At 35.5% G+C, this 27,604-nt stretch overlaps 1 protein-coding gene across 1 annotated transcript in view; it reads left to right on the top strand.

Moving 5' to 3' along the window:
• Positions 1-27,604, top strand: part of LOC136029085 (uncharacterized) — a 71,894-nt gene that overhangs the window by 42,496 nt on the left and 1,794 nt on the right. The window contains exons 8-12 of the mRNA XM_065707145.1: positions 5,495-5,761; positions 18,537-18,656; positions 20,908-21,174; positions 26,752-26,984; positions 27,326-27,463. Of these exons, the coding sequence (XP_065563217.1) occupies positions 5,495-5,761; positions 18,537-18,656; positions 20,908-21,174; positions 26,752-26,984; positions 27,326-27,463 (1,025 nt within the window). The remainder of the gene's footprint in view (positions 1-5,494; positions 5,762-18,536; positions 18,657-20,907; positions 21,175-26,751; positions 26,985-27,325; positions 27,464-27,604) is intronic.

The raw sequence follows: 27,604 nt of genomic DNA, 5'->3' as shown, positions 1-27,604 counted from the left end.
AATTGTAAGGCATGCCGAATAATAAGATCATCGCCATTATTTCGGCTAAACTGTAAAAAGTTCAGAACTGGTAAATAAACCAGTTCTCCGCTCGCCATTATTCCAGAGCGATTATCACCCATTTTACTGGTGGTTTCCTTACGAGAAAAGTAAGGGAAGTGTTGAGGGTTGGCTACCTTGTCCCTGCAATCTAAGGGCACGCCTGGTGGGTACCACGTCTTTTTTTTTATAAAGATTTCATTTTTATTTGGCAAAATTACAAAACTTCCAATAAACGTCAGAATAACCAGTCTAAACGCCCTCAGAGCTGGTCCATATATCCTTTGATCGCATCCTCGTCAGGGATATAAACACGGAGAAGGATGTATATAGTGAAACTGACGGCAATCATTATTTTCATCGCTTTGTCGTCATTCTCTAACAGGTATGCCAGTAAGCAATAGGTAATGCTTATAAGCACTAGCAATACCCAAATTTAATATTGCCAAAAACTCCATGTTTTTGTTTTTTGGGGAATACCCATTTTCAGTTTTTTTCAATTATACGACTAGTTTCAATGAGTTGTACTTATTTTTATTAAAATTGATTTTAATTCAACTATCTGTCCAATTGATTCAAGGTATTCATAAATATTATAGCATAACAGTTAGGTTAACTTTACATCACAATTCAAAACACTTATCAGTTTTATAATTTTCTGCAAATCATTGCTGGCACATTTATCATAATTATTCATTAAGTTAGTTATGAATCACTACAGGCACATTATATTTATGATTTATCACTAAATTGGTTATGTCTCTTTCTTCCATGTCTATGCCATAATTTTTCATGTCTGCCCATTTCACTATTTGACTTGGCTATTAATTGTTCGTTGAAACTAATATAAGTTTTTAGTTCTTCACCTCGTATTACTTTTAATGTTTAAGGACTTCACTAGTATGTTAAAGTTCGAAATGAATTTAGACATTCGTTAAATTGTCTATAGAGCTTCTTCCAATTTTTTTTCAAAGGTTTTTTGATTCAGATAGTTATCAAACCTTACATGGGATGACGATTCATAAGTTGTAGCATTGGAGCTTCATGGTTGTTGATGAGGTTATCAATTTTGGGTTTCTATATATTTCCAGTTGCAGGCAATCCGTTGATATTTTCACGGTTCTTTTTGGAGTTCAACATTATGTGTGGTAGGTGTTTTGTTTCTTCAATATACCGCTTTTTACTCGATATTAGTTTGATATCAGTTTGCGTATATTCTCAGCTGTATACAGCTTCTTTTTCGGTCGGCTTAGTCTTGTTGTCCTCGTATTGGAATGGGATTAAAGGTGATCCTAGAATAATCATAGTTGGCGACTGGGATGTTTGAGTTGTTTTTGTCTTCGTTGATATTTACGGGGTGGGAAATATCAGTTGCTGGTTATTCGGGCATTCTTCGGTGTTTGATCAATCATGACAACGGATGTTACTCGTTTCTTAATTTTTGACCATAATAGATGGTTGGTCGGTGCCATAGTATGCCTGTAATTAAAATTTCTTGAAATGTTCCTGTAATGAAAATTTCTTGTCAGAATTACCTTCTTAATAAGTAAAATAGTACAAAAAATAGGTAAAATCATTATAACAAAATTGTTAATAGTACATAATCAGTAATAAGCAGTATTTTAAACATGATTACTTCACTAATTACACTATTGTAGCGGTGAATACAAGAACAATCTGTATAAAATAGCTAACTACTTGGTTTTTATGTATAATATTTCTTACGAAATTTTTTGTGTTTCTTATGTATTATTGTCTTGAAAAGAAACACAGTTTACTGTGTCTTAGCCTCTCAACTTACATACATTAGTAATATTTATTTACTATAGGGACTGGATATTTGTATATATAAGAGACGACCTCTGAATTTTCTTATATTGCTATATCATCCCCGCTTTTATGGGTTATATATCATCGAGAGCTTTGTGGTTTAATTGATGCATTTATTGCGTGTCAATTGTCTCAAGTTTTGATTTCGTTCTTTGCGGTTTCAAGAGTATTTCATAGTTCAATTTTAGCAGTGTTTTTATTGTTAGTGAAATAAGAAATACCACAAATATAGTAATTTTAATATTGTACCATGAATTTTGTGAAAATAATCCATACTTCCTTTCCACATATTTTAATCTTTGGTCCTGATTAATGAAGAATGGTATTTGTAAATATAATGTCTCCTTTATCTTCATCAATTGCATTGTACCTATGATTTTCTCGATTTCTGGCCAGATTTTGATCCCTCATTGTATTTGGGATTGTGAATGACCGGCTTATTCCTTGAAAGTTTATTACTTATGGGCTTATGATATTTGTTCTTGTTCTGATTAAAGGTGTTTTGTACAGTTGTCTCTTTGGTTGCTTGTCGGCAACCTCGTTTAAAGTGATCGTTCCAAAGTCATTTAAGAGTAGTTCAGTTCGATAACTGGGGTCGATTTTCTCTGTATTGTTGTAAAGTGATAGGGTTCCTTCTATCTTTTTGGGTACAGTAAAAAACCATTGATCATTTCTTAGATTGACAAATGTTTCTCTTTTCGTGCTTCCTATTAGAGCTTCATAGGAGTTAGAAATAACTTGTTGCTTCTAACTATTCTATTCTATATTCTATTTAAATAATTATTATTATTTAGCCTGGTTTTATTTCTATTGGCTCCTGAACAACCTATTTAACACTCAAATCATTTCTAGTGAGGGAGATGTTTTCGAGAAGTATTGTAAGGATAGGTTTTTAAAATATGGCCGCTTAGAGAAGAATCAAAAGAACTGTTAGAATTTAAAGCCTTATTATATCATCCGTATTCTGTTTCAGACATTTTTTTTCTCAGGTTTTGTGGGTTCTACAAACATAATAACTGCCGCAGACACAAGGTATTTGATACACCCCTCTTTGACCGGTAACTGGGGTTATATCTTCACCAGAGATTTGGAAATTCATCATGTTTAAATTACTAGTACAAACTGTATACAAAAAACAACGATAAAAATATGATAAGGAATATGACAGAAAATGTCGCTGTTGGAGATTAATTCCTGTTTTTTTTATCATCCCTTAGATATCAAACTAACTTCTTCTTTTTTTAAGGTGGAAAAAGTAGATGAATCAGGCGTCCTATGTTCTTTGGTGGATGTCGGTTATCTTGAAACAATGAACTTGGAGGACATCTACTATCTGCCAAAGGAATGCACAGAGTTGCCTTTCCAGGTATGTTCTATTTTTTGTTGTTGTTTTTTTTTTTTAGTTTGAACCATTTGATAACTGAGTAAACGACCCTAAAAAATATTTAGTAAAGCTTGACGCTATTTTTATGTTATATTTGCGCTTATGTAAAGATTGGGTATAAAGAAGAGATACTTCTGAACGCACAAAGCTAAGTTAAATAAATCTAAATAATTAGCTCTTTTGAAAGATCTTTGTTGACTGGATTCCACGGAAATGTAAAATAAATACAAGCACAGCTTTAGAGAGAGGGGTGAGGGGATTTGTCCCCCTCTTTCATTCATGACAAAATTTGAAACGATATTATGCAAATATGGTGCCTAAGGCCACATCTTTTCACATTATAAACCCCTTTGCATCCCCATTTAGGGATCTTACCTGAATTTGAGGACATCATTGCTGTGTCACCGCTTCATGGCGAGTGAATAAGCTTTATGGACACCCTGTGCACCACCAACGGTTCTAGAGGAACTTGGGTCTTAGGTAAGATCTCATCCCCAAGATGAATCATCTTATTCCGTGCTCTGCTGAAGTTGAGACTACTGTGCCCTAGTGTGTTCAAACTTGACCATACCCCAGTGATTCTGACTTCGGTATTCTTTTGCTTGGGTAGAAAAAAAATTAAGAAAAAGAGTTTAGTAGAAGGAAAGCTGAAAAGGGAAGTAAGTGGTTGTTCCAGTCCTAACTCTGAGATACTCTGAGAAACTTGACCGTTTCTAGAAGCATAAGACTTCAACTCGGTTGTTAAAATTCTAAACATATGCGGTGATGAAGTTGTGGAGTTTAGTTGACTCCTACCGACTCTCCTATTTAAGAGAGTTACTTAGAGCACTCAGTCTAAATAAGAGTTTGAGCATTCAATCGGAGGATGTAATTCTTTGATATTATATAAGACATACATAGTGTATTTTCTGGCATATGTAAATAGTACCATAGGAGCAGCTTCAATCAACAGAACGAAAGACATTTGTTTTAATCTCTTTTCCAGAACAACTTAATTTCACCTTGTTTTATTCGCTGTAGAAAGTAAAACCACCAGAGATTGGACATTTGGCTATTTGTTTGACTCATATGGAATCTGGATTATGGCTGACAATAATCTCCAGGGAGTCTTGGCTTGTCTAGATTGTTTTCTTTCCACGAAAAACGAACCACGAAATTATCTTATTACGAACAATCTTATTGAACAAAAAACAACCACTGCGAAGCTCTATCCCTTGACATACAAATTATCATTGCAGTTTTTCTGCTGCACAATAGTATTTAATTAGAAACAGTTAGAAATTGTGTTTTGAAACTCTTCTTACTAATGCTCATGGCTTTGAACCTTCATGGATCTCTAGTTTCAGTCAGTGTACAAAATATTAAAAATACAACAGGGACTGGGGGGAATCAATAGATTTTAAATGGTTACTCCTAATGCATTGTTTTTGACCAAAAAAGTTCTGGAAAACATACCTAGAAAACGCAGCCTAACATAGCTGTGGCCGAAGCAAGCAGTAGAATACTGCCCAGGAGACATTTAGACTAAAGTGATTGAAAAGTGTTTGGCTTATTTCAAACTGAAATTCATGCTAGGGGGGGCTAAAATGGACCGATGGAAAACAAAAGAACTTGTGTTTGCACTTGATTAGGCTCAATTACCGATGATTCTGTTGGCATACTACATAACGTGCTATATCTGATCCATTTTGTGTCAGTAAGAAAAAAAATAGCTTATTGAGCCCAAAATGTTTCAAAATATTTAGAACTAACTTATTTGTCCACAACTATGTCCAAGTCATGCGTAAGCGCTCTGTTCATCCCTCTATCTAGTGCATCGCGTGATAACTGGACCATCTTGACGTTGTCGAAGTCTGTCCATGTTTTTCTTAACCTGTCTTGGGGATGAAGGTCATGAGGGAATCCCTCAAGGATCCTTTCGTGTTTCGTTACTGATCCACCGCAATTTTGTTGATTGGTGCTGCTGAGATTGGTTTCAGTAGACTGGAGTCTTTGGTGTATTACCATTTCGGTTGTGACGTCAGTGTGACTCAGGCAATGTGACGAAGGCTTCTTGTTTCGAATTCTAGGTTTCTACCTCTTCTGTTTTGAGTTTACCTGGTTTCACATCTGTATATACGTATAGGAATGACTATGCTGTGGTGTAGAATTTGGGAGTAAGTAAGTTATCTGTTAACTGTTATCTGGCTGGTTCTAAAATGTGGTTGAATGTATTTGCTCAACTTTTGTGTTATATTTTAGGCCATCCGGTGCCAGTTAAAAGGCCTAGAGCTGTTTGCTGATGATGATGTTGCCACAAAATGCGTACAAGCCCCTGATGTTATTGGACAGACCGCCTTGGTTGACATTGAGGGTAGAAAAGTTGATCCATTGATTCGGAAAATGACTTTAGAAGTCACTATGTCGATAACTGCCACCGTAGACTCGGAAAACAAAAAGGAGTTCAATTATAATGAAGTGACAAGGAAGAACATTATTGATAGCACTAAGGGATATGAAAAACTTCAGGTATATTTTAGTTTTATCTTTTGATAATCGATGAATACAAGTTCTTACGTAAATCAAATTTCTATTAAAGGATATTAACACTAATTGATGGTCTCCTGACTTAGACGAATTTTGCGTAAGGAAGAAACATAGTAGTGGTAACTGACAGTTACGAATTTGTAGTTACAACAATCTAGCTATATAAGTGGCATTTGATCATGAAACGGCCCATCAGCTAGCTTGGTCGTCACATTAGGCATTTTCTCTGCCAAACCAGACTCTATGGCATATTTGTAATTCAGACTTTTGCCCAGGTACAGTCGGGTTTGTCAGTGGTTAAGACCGATGTTTTTAAGACAACTAACCTTATTTGTTACGCTATCGTTAAGGGAAGACTGGCAGGATCGATCCAAGGTCAGTTGAATGTGAAACTGGAGAGTTTAGAATATGACAATGTAGAAGATTGATGGGAAAATTTTCGGAAAATAGTTTGCGAAGTAGCAGAAGCTGCTTAGGGAGAGTAGTTAGGAAGTCCAGCTGGGAATATTAGTGAAAACGCTTTGACCTGGGTAGAAGAGAAGAGGTGATTGTACAAGAGGTTTCTGGGTGATAGATCCATTGAAAATGAAAACAAAGTAAGAAAAGGAGCCGTTTAACTGCAAATTGAGGGGATATGAATATTAGGCCATGGTTAAAATTGCTGGAGATCCAGAAGATGCACCGAGACGGCATAAGTATATAGGATTCATTTTGCAGGAAGGAGCTATAGATAGCATTGGATAATTCTGAAATAATAAGGCCTTGGTTGCATTAATTTTGGTAAATGAGTTTTAGAAATATAATGGATTTGAATTTAGGGATGAATTGCTAAAGATTGTGGATATGATTTTAGAAAAGGGGGATCCCTTTCTAAAAAAGATGTAAAGGCCGATTGCGAAATTTTTTAGAGGCATTAGTGTGATTTCTGTATGAAGCGAATTTCCTAGGGTGATGATACTTTGTAAAATAAGAGACGTTGTAGGTAAATCTTAAGAGAAGATTAATGTGATTTGAGGAAGAGGTGAGGAGGTGCAGTGGAAGAGTAAAGAGTTTGAGCAAGAGGAAGAGGTCGATTGGAAGAATGAAGAGCTGGAGGAAGAAGAGAAGAGGCCGAGTGGAAGAGTGAAGAGCTGGAGGACGAAGAGAAGAGGTCGAGTGGAAGAGTGCAGAGTTTGAGGAAGAAGAGAAGAGGTTGAATATGAGAGTGAAGAGTTTGAGGAAGATAAGAATAGGTCGAGTAGAAGAGTGAGGAGTATGAGGAAAAGGTCGAATGAAAGAATGTAGAGTTTAAGGAAGAGCGGTTAAAGGAAGAGGTCCAGTGGAAGAGTGAAGAGTTTAGGAAAAGGCGAAGAGGTCGAGTGGAAGAATGAAGAGCTTGAGGAAGAGGAGAAGAGGTCGAGTGAAAAGATGAAGAGTTTGATGAAGAGGAGAAGATATTGAGTGGAAGAAGGAATAGTTTGAGGAAGAGTAGAAGAGGTTAAGTGGAAGGGTTAAGGGTTTGAGAAAAAGATTGCATGGAAGAATGAAGAGTTTGAGGAAGAATAGTTTGAAAAAGAGGAGAAAAGGCGGGGCGGAAGAGTTAGGAGTTATTGGAAGAGGTCGACCGAATTTTGACCGTTAGTTTAATAGTTGAGAAATACCTGAGTCACCAGACCCCTTTAGAGAGGGGAGAGGATGCTTTCGCTAAATTTTTACTTTTAGATTTATTATTGAGAAGGTCCCAGGTCGATAGAAATTGGGGTAAAGAAACAAAGAGAGAAAAAACTCAATGACGAAAATAGTCAAAACGAAATATCGGCCAGTTGCAAAAAGAAAAAAACTAAACGACACGGATATTTCGCCTGTATAAAAAAAAAACGAGGTGTCTTCAGTGCAAAAGAAACAAAGATTAAAAAAATCAAATAAGAAATCACCAATATTAAAATACAATTGTTTTAACAGACCATTTGGATTACTGTTACAAATTGAGTTATTTCGATGAAAACACAAAAGCAACTAGATAAAAATTATACAAAATAGTTAGAAAGAAGGGTAGATGGTAACCTAGCCTTGGTAAATTTGGTGTAGTAAAAGAAAACAGTAGTGGTTACCTACAACCGATTTTGTATTTGTTCTTTAAAGGACCCATAAATTGGGCATAATGCAAGTGTGATATTAAATGAAGTATCTGACCATTTTGGGATATTAACAAGTTTTCAAACTAAATATAAAAAAGTGATCATTGATAAAAATGTGCTAACTCTTTACAAAGGAATGTTAAAGAAATGTAGTTTTAAGTTTCTAAATAGTGACGAACTAGATATCAATGATAAGTCTCAAAATTGGTATTCAATTATAAATATTTTATTGGTTAATTGTAGTACTGATAAAAGTGTAACTCGTCATAGTGAAACTTTTCTAAGAGCTCGATTAAGCCTATTGTTAGAAGAAGATATTTGTTCAAAATGTGTGTGGCTAGTAATACTGTAAGTGATATAACAGAATATATAATTTATTATAACCAGTTAACTATACTACATCGTAAAGCCGCTGATGATGTCCTAGAGAAGAATGCTTTATGTTTGATAGAGAGTAGGAGGTGTTTGTACAAGAATTATCTGAGTGAAAGATCATGTGAAAATAAGAGAAATGTAAAGATAGTGGAGAAAGAATTAAAAAAAGGTCCAGGGATGTGTGAAGTGGATGCCAAGGATTAAATTGCCAAACTTCAAGAAGATAGAGCCAGACGACCTAATAGTAAAGTATTGTACTGGCTTGTTAATAAATTGAAAGGGAATAGTCAATCAGAACTTACTCGAGATAAAGAAAGGAAACGGGTCCACAATTAGTGATAAAGAAAGAATTAAAGAGATATGGGTACAACAATTTACATGAAACGATTTAATTGAAAATGAAATAGTCTGTGACACTTTGGATATGAAGGAAGATTTATTTTGCAAAGAAGAATTAGTGACTACTAAAACGATAAAAAAAGTAAGGTCCCAAGTTTTAATAGTGTGGTAAATGAGTTTCTTAAATATGGTGGTTACGAGGATAGAAATAAGCTTCTTAAGGTTATGAATATGATTTTTGAGAAAAGAGAAATACCTGATTTACGAAAACCCTATTTAATATGATAATTAAAACCCTGTATACCAATTTTCGGAAAACTCTATTTATACCCTATTTAAAGGTGATAAGAATGAGTGTGGTAAATATTGAGACATTAGTGTTGTGTCTGTTGGTTTCTGCCAAGGTCTTATCCTTGTATAGTGTACCAGACAAATACATTAAAGTGAATAGTGCCATATGCGAAAATAATACTGCTGGATTTTGAGGGCAGGATATTAAGGTTGGATCTGAGGTTGGCAGCTGATTTAGTATTAAATCGGGAGTTAAGAAGTGTTGTGTTCTATCCCCATTTATATGGATTATTTTGATTGACTTTGTCTTAGGCAGCTTGTATTCTATCTCCATTAATATGGGTTATTTTGACAGACTTTGTCTTTAGGAGCACAGAAAAGGCAGTGGGAGAACACGGAATAAAAAAGAAAGTAAAATTACTCTGGACTTAAATTTTGCTGATGATTTAAGCATTCTAGATGCTAGTGTGAGCAAAATGAATGAACTTATTAGAGGTTTCGCTTGCTCAGAGTGCTCATAAGTGAAGATGAAAAGGTGACGTTGGGTAACGAAAAGATTGATCATGTGAGCAGCTTCCCTTACTTAGCTGGTATCAAACAGTTCGTGGCAACGAACTGTAGTAAGGAGCGACCCGGCTCAATAGTAACCCAAATTCTGAAAAATAGAATTTTGATACCAATACCTACATCAAAAGAATCGCATTTTAATGCTGATTTTAAATATAGAAAATTCATCAAGTTTAGTCTTACCCATCAAAAGTTACGAGCCTGAGAAAATTTGCGTTATTTTAGAAAATAGGGGGAAATGCCCCCTAAAAGTCAAAGAATCTTAACGAAAATCACACCATCAGATTCAGCGTATCAGAGAACCCTACTGTAGAAGTTTTGAGCTCCTATCTACAAAAATGTGGAATTTTGTATTTTTTGCCAGAAGGCAGATCATGGATGCGTGTTTATTTGTTTTTTTTGTTTTTTTGTTTTTTTTTGTTTTTTTTTCCCAGGGGTGATCGTATCGACCCAGTTGTCCTAGAATGTTGCAAGAGGGCTCATTCTAACGGAAATGAAAAGTTCTAGTGCCCTTTTTAAGTGACCAAAAAAATTGGAGGGCACCTAGGCCCCCTCCCACGCTAATTATTTTCCCAAAGTCAACGGATCAAAATTCTGAGATAGCCATTTTATTCAGCGTAGTCTAAAAACCTTATAACTATGTCTTTGGGGACGACTTACTCCCCCACAGTCCCCGTGGGAGGGGCAACAAGTTACAAACTTTGACCTGTGCTTACATATAGTAATGGTAATTGGGAAGTATACAGGCGTTTTCAGGAGGATTTTTTGGTTTGGGGGAGGGATTGAGAAGAGGGGGATATGCTGGGGGAACTTTCCTTCGAGAATTTGTAATGGGAGAAGAAAATTTCCATGAAGGGAGAGCAGGATTTACTAGCATTATTTAAAAAAAAACAATTGAAAAATAAAAGTGAAAAAGCTTTTTCAGCTGGAAGTAAGGAACAGCAATAAAACTTAAAACAAACAGAAATTATTACCCATATGAGGGGCTCACCTCCTTCTAATACCTCGCTCTTTACGCTAAAGTATTTTCGGTAATTTCAACTACTTATTCTACGGCTTTTGTGATTCAGGGGGTCATTCTTAATGAATTGGGATAAAATTTAAGCTTTAGTGTAAAGAGCGAGGTACTGACGATGGGGCAAATCCCCTCATATATGTAATAAAAACATGAGAATACAAAAGTTCTTTACGTAAGCTAATTTATAAGTTACGTAAATCTTTTACCAATAAAAAGATTCGTAAAAAATTAAAAGTTCTAGTTGCCTTTTTAATTAACCAAAAAATCGGGGGGCAACTAGGCTTCGTCCCCCGCTCTTTTTTTCTCAAAATCATTCGATCAAAGTTATGAGAAAGCCATTGAGCCAAAAAAAAAAAAATGCAAATTTCGTTTTGATTATTCCTCTGCGGAGAGCCAAAATCAAAACATGCATTGATTCAAAAACATTCAGAAATTAAATAAAAAAAACAAGTTTTTTCAACTGAAAGTAAGGAGTGACATCAAAACTTAAAACACACAGAAATTACTTCGTATATGAAAGAGGCTGCTTCCTCATCAACGCCCCGCTCTTTAGGCTAAAGTGTTTTACTGTTTTAGAAAGAAGAATTGAGAGAAAGAGTCAAACTTTAGCGTAAAGAGCGGGGCGTTGATGAGGAAGCAGCCTCTTTCATATACGAAGTAATTTCTGTGCGTTTTAAGTTTTGATGTCACTCCTTACTTTCAGTTGAAAAAACTTGTTTTTTTCATTTAATTATTAGTAAAGACGGTGAGTGCAGTGAAGATTGTTAAAAATAAAATACCCAAGGCCTGGGTTGTTTTTCACAGTTGAAAAGAGGTCGGAAGAATAGAAAGATAAATCTGCAAACATACATAAGAATATTGAAAGCTGCAGTGATGACAGTGCTCAAAAATGGCTTTGAAGCATGGACGATCCGAAAAATGGAGGAACATCTGCTAGATGTTTTTCACAGTAATTGCCTATGTATTGTATGGGATACCCGACTAACTGACCGTATCTCAAACAGTAGGCTATGTGAAAAGTGTGGTTCAGTCTCTCTTTCTATGGCTATAATGAGAGGCAGCTTGAGATGGGTAGGGCAGGTTCTGCGGAAGGATGAAGGATGACAGATTGCAAAAGATTTTCCCGAGTGATCACAAAAGCAAGAATAAAATGTGAAAGGGCTTTGCGATTGTATTTCCCCCTGTTTGCACTAATTTTAGAATAACCCTCTTGAAGCTTAACCTTAGCATCAGAAACAATTTTATTACGAAAAGAGACTAAATTGTTAGTAAGGGGAATGCCCAACCACCTTAAAGAAGTCACGCAAAGAACGCTAAATTCAGAACAATTAAGTCTAGAAGATTGGTTAGGAGAAGGACCAAAATGAAGGAATTCACATTTATCAGGGTTAAGGGTTAGACCTACATTCGATAAAGCAGTAGAGATAGAGCGAACAGAAGCCGAAAGCCCAGATTTAGTTCTAATAATGAGAAGAATATTGTCTGCATAAGCAAGATATGAGACATTTGAACTACCTAAAAGGTAAGTTGTTGGAAGGCTACTTAAAATATCAGCAATACAAATTTTGAAAATTGATGGAGATAAAACTCCACCTTGTCTCACACCTTGTCTTATGGATATTTTGAACATAGAAGGATCAGAAGGAGAACATTTAACATGAAGAAAAGATTGACCATACCAAAATTTTAATAAAGAAACAATAGAAACATTCACTCCACATTTAAGCAAAGAAAACAGGGCTTGGGAGTGAACTACAGAATCCAAAGCCTTAGATAGATCTAAAGGACAAAAATAAAAAATCATAGCCCTTCCCAAAAGTATCAGAAAGCAGAGAAGAAAGAACTTTATGGGCATGCTGACATCCTAGACCACGCTGAAAACCAAACTGGTTAGCTCCAAAATTTATATTATCTGTTATAGAAGGAAAAAGTAAATACTCAAGGTTATTGCTTAAGGTACAAGAAACAGTTATAGGACGATAAGATGAACATGAAAATGGATCTTTCCCCCTTTTTAAAATAGAAGTAACTGTGCCACACAAGAAACTGTCCGGCACGACAGAACAACACAAACACATTTGAAAAAGTAGTTTTCAAATGCAATATTGAAGGGGGGCAATCAGGTTTTAAATGATTCACTGATATTCTATCGCTGTCAACTGAGTTAGACTTAAGCCTTTTAATAGTCAGGTAAATTGAATCAGTGGATATCAGTAATATATCCTTCTGAGATAGAGTAGACGGTAGCATACGTTTCAAAATAGCTGAAATACGTGAATGAACTGAATAATTAATCCGGGAAAAAATAGCAGTATAATGCGATTCCCAAGCTGACTTAGAAATATAATTGCCAGGATCATCAGTGATAATTTTACTAAAATTTAAAACATTCTTCCAATCACTTGGATTTGATGGAAAATCAAGACCCTGAAATCGGACTGCACGAAAGCATTTCTTATAAGTAGATTTAGTGCAACTTCTAATACTGAAAACAATACCAGAAGCAGGCCTTCCGCATTCTGACCATATACGCAACCACAACTTTGCACGGTTCTTTATCGACTTCAACTCTGAATCATTATTCCACACAGGTTGACGAGTCCCCAACCTAGCTCGTTCACAAGGAACAGCACAAGACTCAGCGTTTTTCAAACACGAGATAATTTGAGAATAGTACAGGTTAATATCGGCAACCACATTTTTCACAGGCACCTTCGTCTGGAACAAATGAAAAGGAATACGAATAGAACTAAGTAGTGTCGCAAGCGTCACACTGTAAAGGGCAATATTTCCACGATTCCAATTATACTTGCCGAAACACCGCGAGGGCTTAGGAATAGAGTAATATACAGGAACATCAGATAGGGAAAACTTAAATGACATCGGTATATGATCAATGTCTTGTTCATCCGTAAGGACATGCACTTCAGAAATACTGAGACTTGGCGAACAGATTACATGGTCAATATTTGATAGACTTCCTGAATGATGAATGCAAGTATAGGAATGATCCTTTGGCAAAATTTTATAATCAGGAACTAAATCTAACAAGCAGTCAGTTCTGGCTGAGTTATCTAGAATATTGCAGTTCAAGTCATCAACAATCAGATATGTAAGTTTGGAATAAGCGAATTACTTCACAGCTGAGCATAACGAGGAGCAAGCTTTAGCGAACTGTGTCATAGAATCAATTCCACGTTCATTATGTGACAAATAAGTGTTAATTATAACAGTATTGCCTAACTGGATGGCAATAAAATAATCGTTCGAGCATAAGCATGTGGGATTTAGACCACTTAAACTCCGCTTCAAAAAACATGCAAGCTCTCCAGAGGGCCTGCCAAAAGTTGTGCGGGCATTTATAAGAAATAACTGATGTGATCTACTTCGTTGTTGGAAACTGGACCTGTTGGAAGAGAGTAGGTGTTCTTGTAAGCAGACTATATCGTAATCAAATATGAACTCGTCGATCACAGAGGCTTTATACTTAGTGCCAATAATATTAAAAGAATGTAGGGATATCGAGCGAGCCAACACTTGGCAGCAGAAATCACTTTTCAAGGACTTGACATTTTAGGCTAAACGACATATGCGGACCACCACAATTCGCCTATTTCGCAGGGAGTTTACAGGGATACTTTCGTAGAGACATGAGGCCCTGAGCAGATTGCACACTTTGGATTAGAACTGGAACAGATGGACAGGATATGGCTGGGGAATCTACACTCGTGACAGCATTTAGGTGGGTTCAGAAACTTAGAAACTCGAATAAGTTCATAGCCGATTTTCAGTCCTGTTTTTAGCAGCCAAGCCTTTGACAATAGATCTGTAAACTCAAAAATGACAACTGTAGAGGTACCAAGACGACTAGCCGATGCTATGTCTGGCTCACTGCAGAATTGGTCAACATCAAAGTCAAGAGGAATTCCTTTAACAATTCCAAGTATTTTTTTGTGACAATCTTAGTCGCACAAGATGATACCGTATTTTTAATCGAAAGCAAAAGTCATTCACTACAGATATGTCTATATGAACAATCAGTTTGTCTTTTTTTGCTTTTACACTACTAACACATTCATAACCAGTAACTTAATCCAACATTTCTTTTCTTTTGATTGGATTGTCAAGTGAAGCAGGGATCTTGGAAACCACAATAGTCGCCAGGATATTTGGTTCAATAAGTTGAGGAAGGGGCGGAAAACGGTTATCAGGTTAGGTTAGGTCCGCCCCTTCCTCAACTTATTGAACCAAATATCCTGGCGACTATTGTGGTTTCCAAGATCCCTGCTTCACTTGACAATCCAATCAAAAGAAAAGAAATATTGGATAAAGTTACTGGTTATGAATGTGTTAGTAGTGTAAAAGCAAAAAAAGACCAAATGATTGTTCATATAGACATATCTGCAGTGAATGACTTTTGCTTTCGATTAAAAATACGGTACCATCTTGTGCGACTAAGATTGTCACAAAAAAATACTTGGAATTGCTAAAGGAATTCCTCTTGACTTTGATGTTGACCAATTCTGCAGTGAGCCAGGCATAGCATCGGCTAGTCGTCTTGGTACCTCTACAGTTGTCAAGATTGAGTTTACAGATCTATTGTCAAAGGCTCAGCTGCTAAAAACAGGACTAAAAATAAGAAAAACTTCCGTACCAGACGCAACAGCATTAAGGACTTTTTCAATTCGCGTGAGCTTCGAAGATAGATGTGAAAACATCAGGTCAGGAACCGAAGGAACTTCATTAGCTGTCAAGATAACATATGTAGGTACGGTTAAATCTTCAAAATCACATTTCGCCGGCAGCTAAAGAATATCACGTAAATGACTCTGTGTAGCCTTTTTTCCTGCCAATTTTCGGCAAATTTCTCCAGGCAAAACTCCGTTCCAAAAAGCAGACTTTACGGCCACGACAGCAGCTGCATCGAAGAATTGTAAGGCATGCCGAAATAAGATCATCACCATTATTTCGGCTAAACTGTAAAAAGTTCAGAACTGGCAAATAAACAGGTTCTCCGCTCGCCATTATTCCAGAGCGATTATCACCCATTTTACTGGTGGTCTCCTTACGAGAAAAGTAAGGGAAGTGTTGAGGGTTGGCTACCTTGTCACAGCAATCTAAGGGCACGCCTGGTGGGTACCACGTCTTTTTTTTATAAAGATTTCATATTTATTTGGCAAAATTACAAAATTTCCAATAAACGTCAGAATAACCAGTCTAAACGCCCTCAGAGCTGGTCCATATATCCTTTGATCGCATCCTCGTCAGGGATATAAACACGGAGAAGGATGTATATAGTGAAACTGACGGCAATCATTATTTTCATCGCTTTGTCGTCATTCTCTAACAGGTATGCCAGTAAGCAATAGGTAATGCTTATAAACACTAGCAATACCCAAATTTAATATTGCCAAAAACTCCATGTTTTTGTTTTTTGGGGAATACCCATTTTCAGTTTTGTTTCAATTATACGACTAGTTTCAATGAGTTGTACTTATTTTTATTAAAATTGATTTTAATTCAACTATCTGTCCAATTGATTCAAGGTATTCATAAATATTATAGCATAACAGTTAGGTTAACTTTACATCACAATTCAAAACACTTATCAGTTTTATAATTTTCTGCAAATCATTTCTGGCACATTTATCATAATTATTCATTAAGTTAGTTATGAATCACTACAGGCACATTATATTTATGATTTATCACTAAATTGGTTATGTCTCTTTCTTCCATGTCTATGCCATAATTTTTCATGTCTGCCCATTTCACTATTTGACTTGGCTATTAATTGTTCGTTGAAACTAATATAAGTTTTTAGTTCTTCACCTTGTATTACTTTTAATTTTTAAAGACTTCACTAGTTTGTTAAAGTTCGAAATGAATTTAGACATTCGTTAAATTGTCTATAGAGCTTCTTCCAATTTTTTTTCAAAGGTTTTTTGATTCAGATAGTTATCAAACCTTACATGGGATGACGATTCATAAGTTGTAGCATTGGAGCTTCATGGTTGTTGATGAGGTTATCAATTTTGGGTTTCTATATATTTCCAGTTGCAGGCAATCCGTTGATATTCTCACGGTTCTTTTTGGAGTTCAACATTATGTGTGGTAGGTGTTTTGTTTCTTCAATATACCGCTTTTTACTCGATATTAGTTTGATATCAGTTTGCGCATATTCTCAGCTGTATACAGCTTCTTTTTCGGTCGGCTTAGTCTTGTTGTCCTCGTATTGGAATGGGATTAAAGGTGATCCTAGAATAATCATAGTTGGCGACTGGGATGTTTGAGTTGTTTTTGTCTTCGTTGATATTTACGGGGTGGGAAATATCAGTTGCTGGTTATTCGGGCATTCTTCGGTGTTTGATCAATCATGACAACGGATGTTACTCGTTTCTTAATTTTTGACCATAATAGATGGTTGGTCGGTGCCATAGTATGCCTGTAATTAAAATTTCTTGAAATGTTCCTGTAATGAAAATTTCTTGTCAGAATTACCTTCTTAATAAGTAAAATAGTACAAAAAATAGGTAAAATCATTATAACAAAATTGTTAATAGTACATAATCAGTAATAAGCAGTATTTTAAACATTATTACTTCACTAATTACACTATTGTGGCGGTGAATACAAGAACAATCTGTATAAAATAGCTAACTACTTGGTTTTTACGTATAATATTTTTTACAAAATTTTTTATGTTTCTTATGTATTATTGTCTTGAAAAGAAACACAGTTTACTGTGTCTTAGCCTCTCAACTTATATACATTAGTAATATTTATTTACTATAGGGACTGGATATTTGTATATATAAGAGACGACCTCTGAATTCTCCTATATTGCTATATCATCCCAGCTTTTATGGGTTATATATCATCGAGAGCTTTGAGGTTTAATTGATGCATTTCTTGCGTGTCAATTGTCTCAAGTTTTGATTTCGTTCTTTGCGGTTTCAAGAGTATTTCATAGTTCAATTTCAGCAGTGTTTTTATTGTTAGTGAAATAAGAAATACCGCAAATACAATAATTTTAATATTGTACCACGAATTTTGTGAAAATAATCCATACTTCCTTTCCACATATTTTAATCTTTGGTCTTCGTTAATGAAGAGTGGTATTTGTAAATATAATGTCTCCTTTATCTTCATCAATTGCATTGTACCTTTGATTTTCTCGATTTCTGGTCAGATCGAGGATTTTGATTCCTCATTGTATTTGGGATTGTGAATGATCGGCTTATTCCTTGAAAGTTTATTACTTTTGGGCTTATGATATTTGTTCTTGCTCTGATTAAAGGTGTTTTGTACAGTTGTCTCTTTGGTTGCTTGTCGGCAACCTCGTTTAAAGTGATCGTTCCAAAGTCATTTAAGAGTAGTTCAGTTCGATAACTGGGGTCGATTTTCTCTGTATTGTTGTAAAGTGATAGGGTTCCTTCTATCCTTTTTGGGTACAGTAAAAAACCATTGATCATTTCTTAGATTGACAAATGTTTCTCTTTTCGTGCTTCTTATTAGAGCTTCATAGGAGTTAGAAATAACTTGTTGCTTCTAACTATTCTATTCTATATTCTATTTAAATAATTATTATTATTTAGCCTGGTTTTATTTCTATTGGCTCCTGAACAACCTATTTAACACTCAAATCATTTCTAGTGAGGGGGAAGTTTTCGAGAAGTATTGTACGGATAGGTTTCCAAAATATGGCCGCTTAGAGAAGAATCAAAAGAACTATTAGAATTTAAAGCTTTATTATATCATCCGTATTCTGTTTCAGACATTTTTTTTCTCAGGTTTGGTGTGTTCTACAAACATAATAACTGCCGCAGACACAAGGTATTTGATACACCCCTCTTTGACCGGTAACTGGGGTCATATATTCACCAGAGATTTGGAAATTCATCATATTTAAATTACTAGTACAAACTGAATAGGAAAAACAACGATAAAAATCTGATAAGGAATATGACAGAAAATGTCGCTGTTGGAGATTAATTCCTGTTTTTTTTATCATCCCTTAGATATCAAACTAACTTCTTCTTTTTTTAAGGTGGAAAAAGTAGATGAATCAGGCATCCTATGTTCGTTGGTGGATGTCGGTTATCTTGAAACAATGAACTTGGAGGACATCTACTATCTGTCAAAGGAATGCACAGAGTTGCCATTCCAGGTATGTTCTGTTTTTTGTTGTTGTTTTTTTTTTAGTTTGAACCATTTGATAACTGAGTAAACGACCCGAAAAAATATTTAGTAAAGCTTGACGCTATTTTTATGTTATATTTGCGCTTATGTAAAGATCGGGTATAAAGAAGAGATACTTCTGAATGCACAAAGCTAAGTTAAATAAATCTAAATAATTAGCTCTTTTGAAAGATCTTTGTTGACTGGATTCCACGGAAATGTAAAATAAATACAAGCACAGCTGTAGTGAGAGGGGTGAGGGGATTTGTCCCCCTCTTTCATACATGACAAAATTTGAAACGATATTATGCAAATATGGTGCCTAAGGCCACATCTTGTCATATTATAAACCCCTTTGCATCCCCATTTAGGGATCTTACCTGAATGTGAGGACATCATTGCTGTGTCACCGCTCCATGGCGAGTGAATAAGCTTTATGGACACCCTGTGCACCACCAACGGTTCTAGAGGAACTTGGGTCTTAGGTAAGATCTCATCCCCAAGATGAATCATCTTATTCCGTGCTCTGCTGAAGTTGAGACTACTGTGCCCTAGTGTGTTCAAACTTGAGCATACCCCAGTGATTCTGACTTCGGTATTCTTTTGCTTGGGTAGAAAAAAAAATTAAGAGAAAGAGTTTAGTAGAAGGAAAGCTGAAAAGGGAAGTAAGTGGTTGTTCCAGTACTAACTCTGAGATACTCTGAGTAACTTGACCGTTTCTAGAAGCATAAGACCTCAACTCGGTTGTTAAAATTCTAAACATATGGGGTGATGAAGTTGTGGAGTTTAGTTGACTCCTACTGACTCTCCTATTTAAGAGAGTTACTTAGAGCACTCAGTCTAAATAAGGGTTTGAACATTCAATCGGAGGATGTAATTCTTTGATATTATATAAGACATACATAGTGTAATTTCTGGCATATGTTAATAGTACCATAGGAGCAGCTTCAATCAACAGAACGAAAGACATTTTTTTTAATCTCTTTTCCAGAACAACTTAATTTCACCTTGTTTTATTCGCTGTAGAATGTAAAACCACCAGAGATTGGACATTTGGCTATTTGTTTGATTCATATGGAATCTGGATTATGGCTGACAATAATCTCCAGGGAATCTTGGCTTGTCTAGATTGTTTTCTTTCCACGAAAAACGAACCACGAAATTATCTTATTACGAACAAAATTATTGAACAAAAAACAACCACCGCGAAGCTCTGTCCCTTGACATACAAATTATCATTGCAGTTTTTCTGCTGCACAAAAGTATTTGATTAGAAACAGTTAGAAATTGCGTTTTGAAACTCCTCTTACTAATGCTCATGGCTTTGAATCTTCATGGATCTCTAGTTTCAGTCAGTATACAATATATTAAAAATACAACGGGGACTGGAGGGACTCAATAGATTTTAAATGGTTACTCCTAATGCATTGTTTTTGACCAAAAAAGTTCTGGAAAACATACCTAGGAAACGCAGCCTAACATAGCCTTGGCCGAAGCAAGCAGTAAAATACTGCCCAGGAGACATTTAGACTAAAGTGATTGAAAAGTGTTTGGCTTATTTCAAACTGAAATTCATGCTAGGGGGGCTAAAATGGACCGATGGAAAACAAAAGAACTTGTGTTTGCACTTGATTAGGCTCAATTACCGATGATGCTGTTGGCATACTACATAACGTGCTATATCTGATCCATTTTGTGTCAGTAAGAAAAAAAAATAGCTTATTGAGCCCAAAATGTTTCAAAATATTTAGAACTAACTTATTTGTCTAAAACTATGTCCAAGTCATGCGTAAGCGCTCTGTTCATCCCTCTATCTAGTGCATCGCGTGATAACTGGACCATCTTGACGTTGTCGAAGTCTGTCCATGTTTTTCTTAACCTGTCTTGGGGATGAAGGTCATGAGGGAATCCCTCAAGGATCCTTTCGTGTTTCGTTACTGATCCACCGCAATTTTGTTGATTGGTGCTGCTGAGATTGGTTTAAGTGGACTGGAGTCTTTGGTGTATTACCGTTTCGGTTGTGACGTCAGTGTGATTCAGGCAATGTGACGAAGGCTTCTTGTTTCGAATGCTAGGTTTTTACCTCTTCTGTTTTGAGTTTACCTGGTTTCACATCTGTATATACGTATAGGAATGAATATGCTGTGGTGTAGAATTTGGGAGTAAGTAAGTTATCTGTTATCTGGCTGGTTCTAAAATGTGGTTGAATTTATTTGCTCAACTTTTGTGTTATGTTTTAGGCCAACCGGTGCCAGTTAAAAGGTCTAGAGCTGTTTGCTGATGATGATGTTGCCACACAATGCGTACAAGCCCCTGATGTTGTTGGACAGACCGCCTTGGTTTACATTGAGGGTAGAAAGGTTGATCCATTGATTCGGAAAATGACTTTAGAAGTCACTATGTCGATAACTGCCACCATAGACTCGGAAAACAAAAAGGAGTTCAATTTAAATGAAGTGACAAGGAAGAGCATTATTGATAGCACTAAAGGATATGATAAACTTCAGGTATATTTTAGTTTTCTTGTTTCTCTTTTGATAATCGATGCATACAAGTTCTTACGTAAATCAAATTTCTATTAAAGGATATTAACACTAATTGATGGTCTCCTGACTTAGACGAATTTTGCGTAAGGAAGAAACATAGTAGTGGTAACTGACAGTTACGAATTTATAGTTACAACAATCTAGCTATATAAGTGGCATTTGATCATGAAATGGCCCATCAGCTAGCTTGGTCGTCACATTAGGCATTTTCTCTGCCAAACCAGACTCTATGGCATATTTGTAATTCAGACTTTTGCCCAGGTACAGTTGGGTTTGTCAGTGGTTAAGACCGATGTTTTTAAGACAACTAACCTTATTTGTTACGCTATTGTTAAGGGAAGACTGGCAGGATCGATCCAAGGTCAGTTGAATGTGAAACTGGAGAGTTTAGAATATGACAATGTAGAAGATTGATGGGAAAATTTTAGGAAAATAGTTTGCGAAGTAGCAGAAGCTGCTTAGGGAGAGTAGTTAGGAAGTCCAGCTGGGAATATTAGTGAAAACGCTTTGACCTGGGTAGAAGAGAAGAGGTGATTGTACAAGAGGTTTCTGGGTGATAGATCCATTGAAAATGAAAACAAAGTAAGAAAAGGAGCCGTTTAACTGCAAATTGAGGGGATATGAATATTAGGCCATGGTTAAAATTGCTGGAGATCCAGAAGATGCACCGAGACGGCATAATAGTTACATTTTTTGGCATGTTAATAAATTGAAAGGAAGTAGTCAATTTAGATTTGTCCTATTTGGAGATAGTTAGAGATTATTGAAAATGTTAAAGAGGTATCAGTAGAATATCTTGAGAAGGTGATAAAACGTCATAAAGCTATATGAAATAATTTGGAAAAAGGGAAACAGTTTTTGTAAAGTTGAAAATATATAGGATTCATTTTGCAGGAAGGAGCTACAGATAGCATTGGATAATTCTGAAATAATAAGGCCTTGGGTGCATATATTTTGGTAAATGAGTTTTAGAAATATAATGGATTTGAATTTAGGGATGAATTGCTAAAGATTGTGGATATGATTTTAGAAAAGGGGGCTAGCTATTGACACTGAAAAAAAACTTTAGTTAAGCCCCTTTCTAAAAAAGATGTAAAGGCGGATTGCGAAAATTTTTAGAGGCATTAGTGTGAATTCTGTATAAAGCGAATTTCCTAGGGTGATGATACTTAGTAAAATAAGAGACGTTGTAGGTAAATCTTAAGAGAAGATTAATGTGATTTGAGGAAGAGGTGAGGAGGTGCAGTGGAAGAGTAAAGAGTTTGAGCAAGAGGAAGAGGTCGATTGGAAGAATTAAGAGCTGGAGGAAGAAGAGGAGAGGCCGAGTGGAAGAGTGAAGAGCTGGAGGACGAAGAGAAGAGGTCGAGTGGAAGAGTGCAGAGTTTGAGGAAGAAGAGAAGAGGTTGAATATGAGAGTGAAGAGTTTGAGGAAGATAAGAATAGGTCGAGTAGAAGAGTGAGGAGTATGAGGAAAAGGTCGAATGAAAGAATGTAGAGTTTAAGGAAGAGCGGTTAAAAGAAGAGGTCCAGTGGAAGAGTGAAGAGTTTAGGAAGAGGTGAAGAGGTCGAGTGGAAGGATGAAGAGTTTGATGAAGAGGAGAAGATATTGAGTGGAAGAAGGAATAGTTTGAGGAAGAGTAGAAGAGGTTAATTGGAAGGGTTAAGGGTTTGAGAAAAAGATTGCATGGAAGAATGAAGAGTTTGAGGAAGAATAGTTTGAAAAAGAAGAGAAAAGGCGGGGCGAAAGAGTTAGGAGTTATTGGAAGAGGTTGACCGAATTTTGACCCTTAGTTTAATAGTTGAGAAATACCTGAGTCGCCAGACCCCTTTAGAGAGGGGAGAGGATGCTTCCGCTAAATTTTTACTTTTAGATTTATTATTGAGAAGGTCCCAGGTCGATAGAAATTGGGGTAAAGAAACAAAGAGAGAAAAAACTCAATGACGAAAATAGTCAAAACGAAATATCGGCCAGTTGCAAAAAGAAAAAAACTAAACGACACGGATATTTCACCTGTATAAAAAAAAATGAGGTGTCTTCAGTGCAAAGGAAACAAAGATTAAAAAAATCAAATAAGAAATCACCAATATTAAAATACAATTGTTTTAAAAGACCATTTGGATTACTGCTACAAATTGAGTTATTTCGATGAAAAAACAAAAGCAACTAGATAAAAATTATACAAAATAGTTAGAAAGAAGGGTAGATGGTAACCTAGCCTTGGTAAATTTGGTGTAGGAAAAGAAAACAGTAGTGGTTACCTACAACCGATTTTGTATTTGTTCTTTAAAGGACCCATAAATTGGGCATAATGCAAGTGTGATATTAAATGAAGTATCTGACCATTTTGGGATATTAACAAGTTTTCAAAATAAATATCAAAAAGTGATTATTGATAAAAATGTGCTAACTCTTTACAAAGGAATGTTAAAGAAATGTAGTTTTAATCTTCTAAATAGTGACGAACTAGATATCAATGCTAAGTCTCAAAATTGGTATTAAATTATAAATATTTTATTGGTTAATTGTAGTACTCATAAAAGTGTAACTCGTCATTGTGAAACTTTTCTAAGAGCTCGATTAAGCCTATTGTTAGAAGAAGATATTTGTTCAAAATGTGTGTGGCTAGTAATACTGTAAGTGATATAACAGAATATATAATTTATTATAACCAGTTAAATATACTACATCGTAAAGCCGCTGATGATGTCCTAGAGAAGAATGCTTTATGTTTGATAGAGAGTAGGAGGTGTTTGTACAAGAATTATCTGAGTGAAAGATCATGTGAAAATAAGAGAAATGTCAAGATAGTGGAGAAAGAATTAAAAAAAGATCTAGGGATGTGTGAAGTGGATGCCAAGGATTAAATCGCCAAACTTCAAGAAGATACAGCCAGACGACCTAATAGTAAAGTATTGTACTGGCTTGTCAATAAATTGAAAGGGAATAATCAATCAGGACTTACTCGAGATAAAGAAAGGAAACGGGTCCACAATTAGTGATAAAGAAAGAATTAAAGACATATGGGTACAACAATTTACATGAAAAGATTTAATTGAAAATGAAATAGTCTGTGACACTTTGGATATGAAGGAAGATTTATTTTGCAAAGAAGAATTAGTGACTATTAAAACGATAAAAAAAAGTAAGGTCCCAAGTTTTAATAGTGTGGTAAATGAGTTTCTTAAATATGGTGGTTACGAGGATAGAAATAAGCTACTTAAGGTTATGAATATGATTTTTGAGAAAAGAGAAATACCTGATTTACGAAAACCCTATTTAATATGATAATTAAAACCCTGTATACCAATTTTCGGAAAACTCTATTTATACCCTATTTAAAGGTGATAAGAATGAGTGTGGTAAATATTGAGACATTAGTGTTGTGTCTGTAGGTTTCTGCCAAGGTCTTATCCTTGTATAGTGTACCAGACAAATACATTAAAGTGAATAGTGCCATATACGAAAATAACACTGCTGGATTTTGAGGGCAGGATATTAAGGTTGGATATGAGGTCGGCAGCTGATTTAGTATTAAATCGGGAGTTAAGAAGTGTTGTGTTCTAGCCCCATTTATATGGATTATTTTGATTGACTTTGTCATAGGCAGCTTGTATTCTATCTCCATTAATATGGGTTATTTTGACAGACTTTGTCTTTAGGAGCACAGAAAAGGCAGTGGGAGAACACGGAATAAAAAAGAAAGTAAAATTACTCTGGACTTAGATTTTGCTGATGATTTAAGCATTCTAGGTGCTAGTGTGAGCAAAATGAATGAACTTATTAGACGTTTCGCTAGCTCAGAGTGCTCATAAGTGAAGATGAAAAGGTGGCTTTAGGTAACGAAAAGACTGATCATGTGAGCAGCTTCCCTTACTTAGGTGGTATTATTAGTAAAGACGGTGAGTGCAGTGAAGATTGTTAAAAATAAAATACCCAAGGCCTGGGTTGTTTTTCACAGTTGAAAAAAGGTCGGAAGAATAGAAAGATAAATCTGCAAACATACATAAGAATATTGAAAGCTGCAGTGATGACAGTGCTCAAAAATGGCTTTGAAGCATGGACGCTTCGAAAAATCGAGGAACATCTGCTAGATGTTTTTGAGAGTATTTGCCTATATATTGTATGAGATACCCGACTAACTGACCGTATTTCAAACAGTAGGCTATGTGAAAAGTGTGGTTCAGTCTCTCTTTCTGTGGCTATAATGAGAGGCAGCTTGAGATGGGTAGGGCAGGTTCTGCGGAAGGATGAAGGATGACAGATTGCAAAAGATTTTCCTTTTTGGCTAACCGTCTAGGATCAAGCAAAAAGCAAGTCGTCTTGGTTGGGAAGAGGGCATAAGGAAAGATTTAAGGGAAACGGGAACTTGCTGGGAGAATGTAAAGAGGGACATTCTGCAGGTAGCGGTTGGTAGTAGTAGAAGAAGGAGCATATCATATACCTCTTTTTATATGGATTGTTTTGATGGACATTGTCCTCGCAAGCACGGATTAGGCTACGAGACCATATAGTATCAAACGGGAAGGTATAGCTCTTTGTCTTTGATTATTTAGATGCTTTGAGTATTCTTGATAAAATGTTAGCGAAATGGATGAATTTTTGTATTTTTCAGCGTTCAAAATGCAATAATAGGATGGAAATTAATATTAAGAAGACTAATTTGCTTAGACTAGGAATATATGAGGATAAAGGGTTGATGTGGGTAGCTTTTAGATCAAGTGGATAGCTTCTATTGTCTGATTAGTGTCATTAGTAAGACTAGTGGATGCAGTGAAGATGTAAAAAGTAGGATAACCAAGGCCTGTTATTTTTTAGTTTTTTTTTTAGTCGGAAAAAATCTAAGGAATAGGAAGATGAGTCACTAAGATTTGAATATCGGAAGCCACGGTAGTGACCATCACTCTAAAATGTGGGTACTTAAAAAGAGGAGAAAAAAATAAATTTAATGAAAAACGCATTTAAATGCGACTTTCTACCAATGAGACGTTGCAGACGGAATTCATGCTATGTTCTCTGATCAGTTCTTCTTCACAATATTGACTATCAGAACTTTGCTTAAAGTGGTAGTCTCAAAATTAATCTCTTTTCGTCAGCTTGTTTTGGAAATTCTTTTTCGGAGTTTTTTATCAACTTATAAAAGTTTCTCTTATAGGCGAATGTTTAGTTTGCCTCTGCTTTGGATCAGAGTTATTCTAGTCGGCAAGAGGTTAAGATACAGTAAATAAAATATTATTGTTTAAAGACTTGTAAAAATATACTATTGGTATTATTTTTTAGATAAATTATCTAGTGAGTTTTATTCTTCTCGAGAAATTTTTTGGGAAACTTCAGAGAATTTTGCGTTCAATAAGGTATACCAATTGGAATCTACGTAGTGATGTTTTTTCGTCATTTTCGCTTGACACAATTGAATGTCAGAACTTATTTAAAGTGCTAGCTTTAATTGCGGTGGGAGGGGGGGTGGTTCTTTCCGTTAGCTTTTTTTTACTTAAATTTATTAGATTTTTTTAGTTTTTTATTCGTTTTTATATATTTAGGACAATGCAGTTAAACTGGCTGTTATTACCGGTGCTATAGAAGACAATATCATCTATTGTCATATGCCTGATGTGATTAAGCGGATGGAGGCATTTATGGAGACGTTTAAAAATGTCAAAGGTCTACCTACTGAATCCAACAATAACATTAGTGAAGATGAGTGCCTACTAGTCTTGACGAGGATAGATGGAAGCGTGCTCGATTCATTGCTAATTGTACCAATCCAACACATGTACGTATGGCAACTTTTCATTCCCTTGTCCCCCTCACCCCTTTTCTTCCTCCTGCCTCTCTCTTGGTCGCTCTCCCTATCATTTTCCCTCTCTCTTTCTCCTTTATCCTTCCTCCTCAATTTGCTCAAAAATAATGTTACCCAAGATATATTTTACAGAAATTTTTCTGTGTAGTATATTACAGTGCGCCTATTCTTTATTTTTGTGAAATTAATATATTTGATTAAGTTAATTAATTAGTTTGATTAGTTGCTAATTCAACGAATTATTTAATTTTTAATTAAATTATTGCTTAAATTGATTTGATGCTATTATAAATTTGATTTAATGTTTTAAATAGGAAGCAGAATTATAGGCATTCATCGTTTAGCCACACAAGAATCGAATCACATTTACAATGTCATTGGTACTTCACAGTTGCTATAACTTCGCATGCACTAAAAAAGATTCAATCTGACAAGCAGTCTTCGCCCTCTTGGTAAGAGTCAGCTATTTATTATTGTCGTGTGAGTCATGACAGTTTGAAAAGTATTTTTGTTATGCAAAATTAAAACACAAAAAAGTTTTTTGTTGCATTTTTGTGAAACAAAAGTTTGAAGTAATTATGTTTGCAGCTAAA

This window comes from Artemia franciscana, chromosome 1 (assembly GCF_032884065.1).
Source record: "Artemia franciscana chromosome 1, ASM3288406v1, whole genome shotgun sequence".
Classification (NCBI taxonomy): Eukaryota; Metazoa; Arthropoda; class Branchiopoda; order Anostraca; family Artemiidae; genus Artemia; species Artemia franciscana.
Note: the sequence above shows the minus strand (reverse complement) of the source record. Positions and strands in the feature narration are given on the sequence as shown.